The 9,734-nt window shown below is 42.8% G+C and overlaps 1 protein-coding gene across 1 annotated transcript; it reads right to left on the bottom strand.

The window, feature by feature from the left end:
* Positions 1 to 6,970: 6,970 nt before the first annotated feature.
* LOC122046010 (3-oxoacyl-[acyl-carrier-protein] reductase FabG-like) lies at positions 6,971 to 9,501 on the bottom strand. The gene is made up of 3 exons (XM_042606480.1): positions 9,091 to 9,501; positions 8,005 to 8,234; positions 6,971 to 7,279 (listed from the first exon to the last, which is right to left on the bottom strand). Exons 1-3 carry the CDS (start codon positions 9,443 to 9,445, stop codon positions 7,001 to 7,003), a joined length of 864 nt encoding a protein of 287 aa, XP_042462414.1. The 5' UTR covers positions 9,446 to 9,501; the 3' UTR covers positions 6,971 to 7,000.
* Positions 9,502 to 9,734: the final 233 nt, after the last annotated feature.

Raw genomic sequence — 9,734 nt, 5'->3', positions numbered from 1 at the left:
GTTGTCCTTCTCGCTAGCCGCGTCTTCCGCTCGAGTACCTGTGCTCCTAAACTCCTGCATACTTAGACACAAGGTTAAAAACAACACAGGACCTAACTTAACTTGTTGATCACACCAAAACAACCTTGGGGTTCCAACAATCTCTCACTTTTTGATATGAGCAACCCAAGTTAAGGTAGGGTCAAAATAGACATAAAATAAAACTAACTTAATTTACAATTTAAGTGCAAAAAGATAGAAAGTTTAAATTTCAAAAAAAAAAAAAATTCAATTGCATTAACGTGCAACAAGATAGAAAAATTAAATTCCAAAAATTTTCAATTTCTACCTCCCCTAGACTTATACTTTTTCTTCTCCCCCTTTGATCACATAAAAAATTGGGGTTGTAAGAAAAATCTAAGGGTTGACACTTAGAAAAATTATAAAAATCTATTTCAATGATTTTCTGGAAAAATTTTCTAAGTCAAGGAAAATTTCTAAATCAAACATAACTTTTTGAAAAATTTCTAAGTTTTCGTCATCAAGAATTAAGAACTTTCTCAGCCGAAAACTTCATGCAAGAAATTTTTTTAAAAAATTTTGAGAACATTTAGAAAATAATAAAAAAAAACTTTCTAAGCATTTATTATTATTATTATTATTATTATTTAATTCTAATGTTTTTATTAGAAAGTTTTAAATTTTCATTTTAATTTATTATAATTTCTCAAATCACACTTTTTCAGATTTAAAGCGACTAATATTAAACATGCAAAAAATTATATCATGTTAATTTCTATTATTAGTTTGTCGAGATTCTTTAATCGACAAGCTATTTCTTTTAACTTAATATTTTTTTGTTATATTTTGAATTTCTAATTCACAAAAATATTTTGATAATATAAGTTCTAACTTGATAAAGTTTTTCGACAATATTTCTAATTAGCAAAATTCGTTCGACAAAATATTTTGTAATTTGTAAAAATATTTTGATAACATAAATTTTAATTTGCAAAAATCTGTTGATAATGGATTTTCTAATCTGAAAAACTCTTTTGATAATATCTCTAATTTGCAAAATTCGTTCGAAAAAATATTTCATAATTTGCAAAATTTATTCAATAAAAGATTTTCTAATCCGAAAAACTCTTTCGATGATTCAATTTTTAATTCGCAAAATTCTTTCGGCGACATTTCGATTGATTTAACTAATTGTTTAGAAAGTGGATGTCATACCTGACTTACCTTGTCAGCTGTTGATTCTCCCCCTGTTGAATTGCTTCTTCTAAAGACTCTCCCCCTTTCTTGATGTTCATCTCGGATGACCTTTCTTCATCTTTAGGTGGGTCTTCCGCTATGATTGCTGTTTCGGTAATTTCCTTGGTCTCAGTTTCGACTTCTTCTGATTCTTCATGAATCTTCAAGAACTTTTTCTAAAGTTCTTTTGCGCTTTTGTATTCTCCGATTTTGTCGAGATCTTCATCTGGTATTACGGTTAGAAGATGAAATTCTGCCCGACCGTTTGCCATATACTCATTACGTTGCTTGTGGGTCCAGAGACGTTTATCGATTTCTTCTCCGTACGCGTTCTTCTGTTCTTCATAACCAAATTTCATTATTAAAGAAATACGAAAATCTGAGTTAAGGTATACCTCGAATTTTTGTTTCCAAACAGCAAACTCCCCCTCGAATGCAGGTGGGTAGACGTTAGTTCCGACCATCGATTTGTTGCTTCAGTCGGCGGTTAGTCCTTCTGAGGCGTCTCGGCTCTGATACCACTTGTAGGACCGTTGCGGCCGGCTAGAAGGGGGTTGTTGAGTAGTCCTGTAAAAAACAAAAACAAGAACATCATTCTCGAACTCTTTAAGCTAACACTTGCATAAATAAAGCAAAGCAATAATTAAAATCATAAAGAACGAGGCACAAGATATTTACTTAGTTACAACCGATGTGGTTGTTAATCCAAGGAAGTTGAAAGCACTAGAATACTCCTTCAGGCGAAGAAGCCTCGTACAGCAATGAAGCACAGAAATAGAAGCTTAACTCTAAACTAAAGCACACAAGTGTTGGAATTACAATTCGTGAGTTCGTTAAAAAGCTTCTGGACCAAGGCTATATTTATAACCTTGGTCGGGGCGCCCCGAAGGGTTCCGGACGCCCTGGGGGGATAAAACTTTATCCCCCAACGTCCAGATAGCAAAAGACTCGTTCTGGTCAAACTTCAAGGTCCGGGCGCCCCGGTACGTTCCGAGCGCCCCGGAGGGGTCCAAGCGCCCCGATCAGCTCCAGGCGCCCGGACCCAAAAGTCAACTTTGGTTGACTTTTTTGGTCCGGGTCCTCTGCTCTGGCTCTGGTCGCCTGGGTCCGGGTCTTCAACTCCGGATTTGCTCGCTTGGGTGATCTTGGCCATCCGGAAAAGGGCTCACCCGAACCCAAGTTCCGGTCTTCTCGAGCAGGCTTCTGCTCCGACTCCTCGTCCCTCGGAATCGTCGCATGATTCCTTCTCGTCCGCCAGCTTACTCATCCACAGTCTTCGTCGCTCAGTCGCACCGAGTCCGTTGGCTCTCTCCCGTGCCGACCTTCTCGCTAGCTGCGTCTCTTGCTCCCCGAGCAATCTTCCGCTCCAGCTTCTCGTCCCTCGAAACCAGTGCACGCTTTCTTCTCGTCCACTGGGATACTCTTTCGCGACACCTCGTCCCTCGGACGCACCGAGCCTGTCGGCTCTCTCCCCGTGCTGTCCTTCTCGCTAGCCGCGTCTTCCGCTCGAGTACCTGTGCTCCTAAGCTCCTGCACACTTAGACACAAGGTTAAAAATAACACAGGACCTAACTTAACTTGTTGATCACGCCAAAACAACCTTGGGGTTCCAACAGTATGACCCGAATGCCTGGGAGTTGGGAGTCACGGTGTATAACCCGAATGCCTGGGAGTTGGGAGGCACGGTGTATAACCCAAATGCCTTAGAGTTTGGAGGCATGATATATGACCTGAAAGCCTTGGAGCTGAGAGATATGGTATATGACCTAAATGCCTTGGAACTTGAGGGCACAATGTATGACTCGAATGCTCTAGAGTTTGGAGATACACTATATGACATAAATGCCTTAGAGTTCGGAGGTACGGTGCATGACCCGAATGCCCTGGAGCTTGGAGGCATAGTGTATGACCTGAATTCCTTGGAACTTGAGGGCACAATATATGACCCGAATGCTCTAGAGTTTGGAGATACACTGTATCACCCAAATGTCTTAGAGTTCGGAGGTACGGTGCATGACCCGAATGCCCTGGAGCTTGGAGACATAATGTATAACCTGAATGCCTTGGAGTTTGAAGACACAGTGTATGACATGAATACTCTGGAGCTGAGAGACACGATATATGACTTGAATGTCTTGGAGCTTGAAGGCACAGTGTATGACCCAAAAACCTTGGAGTTGGGAGACATAGTGTATGACCCGAATGCCTTGAAGCTTAGAGGCACGGTGTATGACCCGAATGCCTTGGCGTTGGGAGGCACGGTGTATGACCTGAATGCCTTGAAAAAATGTAGATCCGCTACATTAGCGGCCCCCCTAATGTCAGCCTCATGGATATGGAGGGAGGTACATGTAGGTACACAGGCGTCAGGCGCATAGTGGGGTAAATCTTAAGACGTCAGTTCCAAAGAATCGACCCCTGGCCATTACGCCAAAGATGTCATACGCACACCATCTGTGCTTGCCTTAAAAGGTAGATCCGCTACCTTAGCGACCCTCTAATGCCAACCCCACGGATATAGAGGGAGGTACATGTAGGTGCACAGGCCATAGGTGCATGGTGGGGTAAACCCTAGGTCGTCAGCTCTTGAGAATCGACCCCTGGCCATTACGCCAGATATATCATGTGTCCACCGTCTGCGCTACGACCTGGGGGCTCTGTGCTTGCCTTGAAGCTTGGAGGCACGGTGTATAACCCGAATGCCTTGAAGTTTGGTGGCACAGTGTATGACTCGAATGCCTTAGTATGATGTATAACCCGAATGCTTTGGAGTTTAGGGGCACGGTGTATAACCCTAATGCATTGAAGCTTGGAGGCACAGTGTATGACTTGAATGCGTTGGAGTTGGGAGGCACAATATATGACCCGAATGCCTTAGAGCTTGGGAGCACAATGTATGACTCGAATGCCCTGGACTTTGGAGGCACAGTGTATGACCTAAATGCCTTGGAGTTGGGAGGCGCGATGTATAACCTAAATGCCTTAGAGCTGGAGAGCATAGTATATGACCTGATTGCCCTGGAGTTGGGAGGCACAATGTGCCATGACTCGAATGCTCTGGAACTTGGAGGCACAATATATGGCCTAAATGCCTTGGAACTTGGACTTTCTGCTTTGTTAAAGGCAGGGGTATGTTTTGAATTTTAAAATATAAAATTCAAATTTTAGACTTATCTATCTCGCCAACTCGAGCGGATAATCTCAAGCTGTTAAGTAAGGACGAATGAGCCACTTGATATGGCAGAGCTACTGGTCAGAGCTACCAAGTGGACAGTAGATTAAAACTTATCCTGCATAAAGATGTCGAAAGGATTTACCAAATGAAATAGTCTCAATTCAAAATTCCTACTGCTAGGGCTATTTAGGAGCTACCGATCGGATTAAAACTTTGGTCCGTTGGAATTTCTGATCGGATGCCCACTTTGAATTCTGTCGATCAGACTCTTTGTGAAGAGGTCGACCAGGTGTTTGGTTCAAGCATTAGGTAGGTTCTTCCCACTGTGTTCTTAAAGGAGATCCTCGAGAGGGGAGCGATGATGATCCTTTATCTGTTTCTCCTGACTCCACCAGTTGACAGAGCTTCTTAGCATACTGATAACACTCACTGGTATTATGATGATAAGATTAATGGTAATCACAAAAATGTCGGTGCTTTTCAAGAAGTGGCTGATCTAGCATGATAGTCACTTCTAGGACCTCTTCCACCTTATGCACTGCTCTCTCCTCTCTATCTTGGCTCAAGTGGGTGGCTCAGATGCCGACATGCACCTTACGAGGGTGGTGGTAGACCCTTGCGTTCTATCTGAGTGATTACAAGAGTTGATGTATTATTTTCTTTTGATGGATTAAGCCTCCTTCATATTGATGTATTTAGTCGCTCTTCCAAGTAGGTGGTCGAAGTTCCTTGGGGGTTTCTTGATCAAAGAGCAGAAAAAATCCCCATCAGTGAGCCCTTGAGAGAAGGCAGTCACCAAAATTTTCGGGGTGACCGAGGGGGCATTCATGGTCACTTAGTGTACGCCCTCAGTGCCTCCTTGGGCCCCTGCTTGAGGGAAAAGATGCTCAACATAGTCTTGTGGTAATGGTGGCTACTAGCGAAGTGGTGGAGGAATGCCTTGCGGAAGTCCTTGAAGCAGAAAATGGATCCGGCCGGGAGCCGGTTAAACCATCTCTATGCTGAGCTAGAGAGGGTAGTGAGAAACACTCGACACTTAACTCCCTCTGTGTATTGATTGAGGATGACTACGTTCTCGAATTTGAGTAGATGGTTCTCTGGGTCATCGCTCCTCCATATTCTCCAATTGCTAAGGGGCGGAAGTGGTTCGGCAATTTGTCATCTAGTATCTCCTGGGAGAACGACATACTAACTCGCTCGGGAGAGCTACTAGCTATCGGAGCTTTCCCCATTCAAATGTCCTGGTGCATTTTTAGAAGATGATCCTTGGGGCCTCTCAGCTCAGCCCACACTTTCGAAGGGCATGCGAAATAGGGCCCGGTGATATACAAGCTGAGACAGGGGCACAGGCGACAAGCTAATCGGTTATACGGGCGCTTGTATGAAACCGGTTGGTTGTACCAATCTCTACACTCGGGTAGCTATGAACAATTCCAAGTCTTTTTGTGATAAAGTGACAGTTGTGAACCATCCAGCTTCATCCATCTTCTTGTTTGAGATTCAGGTAAAGATTCTCACAGAAGACATCAAATTTGATCCTATCTGAAAGCAAAGAAGATGGTGAGCTAGCGGGGGTGGTGCTGTTGTTGACCATGAGAGGACTCTGAGGTGGAGGAAAGATAACACTAAGTACTCCTTTCTACACGCACTAGAGAGAGCAAACGAGACGTTAGAGCGAGAACCAAAAAAAGGGTCCCTGACACAGATACTCTGACGCTCAAGTCAGAACAGTAACCAAATGAAGAAGATGAACTATAAATGTGGTTGTGTGCGTAGTAAAACGTACATCACCAATGGAGAGAACCCCTTTTATACCACCTCTAATAACCTCAGCAATAATGAGACGACAGAGAATATCTGGTGTTAGAGTATGTCGGGTGCTGAAGTATATACAGTAGCTCTCCTCCAAGCGGAGGAAGGTTCCATTGTGGATACATGTCAGAGTAGTAGAATATTCTCTGACATATTGTTGTAATTCTTTGATAATGTTGTCTCCTAGAGGACATCTGACCAGCTCTTTGCCCGGGCAGAGTAGGTTGGGAGCCACGCCTAGGAAAGATGAGGAACTGGATGCCCGACCGACTTTGGGGTCAGACGGATATAAAGTCATGCCTAAGAGAAGTGGAGAATTGAGCTTGGATGGTCAACCGACTATAAGGTCGGGCGAATATATGTTGGGAGTCGTGCCCAGAAGAAGTGGGGAGCTGAGCCCCGTATGTTCGACCAGCTCAAGGTCGAGCGGATATATGCTGGCAATCGTGCCTAAGAGAAGTAGAGAGTTGAACCTCGTATATCCGACCGGCCCTAGGGCTGCCCGAATTTATGCTAGGAGTTATGCCTATGAGAAGTGGGGAGCTAAGCCCTATATGTCCGACCGACTCTAGGACCACCTGAATATATTGAGAGTTTTGCCCATGAGACCGCGACCTCATTTTGGCATTGACCGCTGTATCATCTTGACAGTTGACTATATATATAACCATTGAACAAAAGTAATTTCCTAAATAAAACAACTAAATTGACTTGAACAGGTTGTTCTACACTTTTTGGTAACCATCGCAAGAAATTGCAACAAATAGAAGAAGCCGATCAAAGGGAAGAAAAAAGAGGGACTCCGGGTAGAGTGACACCTGCATCGACAATGAAGATGTTGCCGGAAACATAAGCTGATGAATCATGAAGCAAATATCGAACAATCGATGTCATTGCTGGATTCAATGTGCCATAAGTTCTCAATGGCACTGTTCTTTCAGCCACTTTGTTCAGCCATTCTCTTTTCATTAGACCCGAAGTGATCTCGGACGCAAACAATCCTGGAGCGATCGAGTTCACACGAATGTTAAACTGACCCAGTTCCAATGCCATTGCCTGTTTGGGCAAACAAGTTCGTCAAATCTCAACAAGACATGAGCATAAGCATAAAAAAAAGATCGTTAGTACTTTAGGTCTACGGTTATAGCTAGAGTCCATTATGACGAACGACATACTATTTTTCTTACTATCTCCAGCATAGTAGGGTTGGCCACAGGCCAGTGGTGGGCTAGAGCAATTGGGGACTTGCCTGTGAATTTGTTACTGACCTTGAGAGCAGATGGCCAGTGTGTAACCACTTTTCACATTGCTGGTGGGTTGCACATGACCTACCTCTCCGTTAACAAATACTGGAGAGTGGTATTTTGACAATACTGTAAGCTGGGGGTTGGGGATTGATCAAGCATACAAAACTTGGGGGAATTTTGAAATTTTCCCTAGAATCTATTATCATCGATGAAAGCATGAGATCCACCACCATTAACAAATGATATGAGATGCTTATACACATCAAATTAGCAATTATGTGATTTCTGATTTCTCGCTTGCAGAAATCATGAAGAAAAAAACCAATTACTGAAGTCAAAATGAGCTTTTTTGATCACTAGAGTGCAAATTTTCTCAGCAAGTTGTTTTCACTATTTTAGTTACTAGAGTTCGAAGTAGAAATCGAACCATCAAAAGCATAAGTTATAAAATACTAACTGGTCGTGCTCAAGCTTTCAAGATTGGAAATACTATCATAAGGGAAGGCTTTACTATGTTTGAAGGTGACAAATTACCTTAGAAACTCCATTGACACCCGTCTTTGATGCAGTATAGGCAAGCCCTCCAGGTAACTGACCACGGTCTATACCACCAATAGATGAAATGTTAATTACAGATCCTTTCACTTTTGCATCACACATGAGTTTGCACACATGCTTTGAAACTAGCCATAATCCAGTTAAATTTGTTCTGATGTTGTTATTCCAATCCTCCTCAGACCAATTTAAAGGTGAATGCACACCACCTTGAAAGAAGGAAAGAATTAATCAGACGTTATAGCAAGCAGATAGATCATAGAGATTGCCAATAGAGAAGAACCCAAAATGTCAAGATTAAAGTGCCTACGAGTGAAAATATTATCATTTACTGAGGAACTAGTTATCGACCAGAATAATCATAACAAAACAGAACAATGCAGTTCAAGTGAGAGGAGGAATGTAAGATGCACCCTGTAGTAATGCCCATTTTATCTATGGAGTGAACATTTGTAGCTCATTGAAGAGCAACATACAACTCATAATGGCATAACAAGACCAGAACAAGAGATTATGTTACCGACACTTCTTGTTCACAACTTTTTTGAATTCACAAGTCATAGTTCCTTCTTGTCCATTCAGTCTTTTATCTATTTCGGAATACAGTTTCAAATTTAACATCATTTTCAAATTCACAAGTGCTTCGTGTTTTTGAGAAAACAATACTAGACTAATAGAACTTGTTTGTTAAGAAAATTCATATTTATTGTTCACACTTTTAGCATGCATTATTCACTTTTCTTGTTGTTCCTTCCCTCTTCTGTTGCTAACACAAAACAAATCTAAAATCATCCTCTTCGATTGCTCCATGTTTTTTTCATCAATCGATGTTAAAAATCAAGATTCAGATAATGTGATACAGATCAAGAGACCCAAGTTCGTGAACAGTTAGCTGAACCCTAGTTTTCATTATCCAGAAATAAAGGGCTTTTGCATTTTGTTAGATGCTTGCATTTGCCAATTGTGAAAACTAGGCGAAGCTATTGAAGAACACAAGAGGACCAGGAATGTTATTTGAAAAAGAAAACTTTTTTCAAATAACGACGGAAGCAAAATGAAGGTTACCTCGAATCCCGGCGTTGTTCACCAACCCGTCGATCCTTCCAAAGGCCTCCCACGCCCTCCGCACCGCGGACGCGATCGACGCCTCCTCCGCGCTCACGTCGAGATCGATCGCGACGGATCGCGGATCCGTCGACGAGGCCGATCCATTGATCTCCCCGCAGAGGGATTCGAGGAGATCGATCCGCCGCGCGGCCAAGACCACCCGGCAGCCGGCCCGGGCAAGGTCGAGGCAAAGGCCTCTCCCAATGCCTGAGGACGCGCCGGTGACCATCACGACCTTACCCTCCAGGCTCTCCCACGGCATCGAGACTCCTCTGCTCGAGGTCGCCGCCGACACCTCCACATCATTCGCCATTACCACTGCCAATCCTCTCCGCCTAGCTATACAATGACACCGGCGATATCGGTTATAAATAAGGAAAAATATTTAGTAATCAATAAAAACTTTTTAAACAAAGAAAGAAAATCCATTTATGCCACAATACGATGATTTCTTCCTCGAAATGACGACGAATGCCACCCGCCAAGGAACACGGGTCTCCTCCCCGAATTGACTTTGACTTTGGTCAATCTTGACTTGTGGAAGTTCTATAGAAATACAAAGAAAATTGAGCCAAAAATCGAAAAAATAAAAATATACGTAG

The sequence above is a fragment of the Zingiber officinale genome, chromosome 2B (genome assembly GCF_018446385.1).
Source record: "Zingiber officinale cultivar Zhangliang chromosome 2B, Zo_v1.1, whole genome shotgun sequence".
Lineage (NCBI taxonomy): Eukaryota > Viridiplantae > Streptophyta > Magnoliopsida > Zingiberales > Zingiberaceae > Zingiber > Zingiber officinale.
Note: the sequence above shows the minus strand (reverse complement) of the source record. Positions and strands in the feature narration are given on the sequence as shown.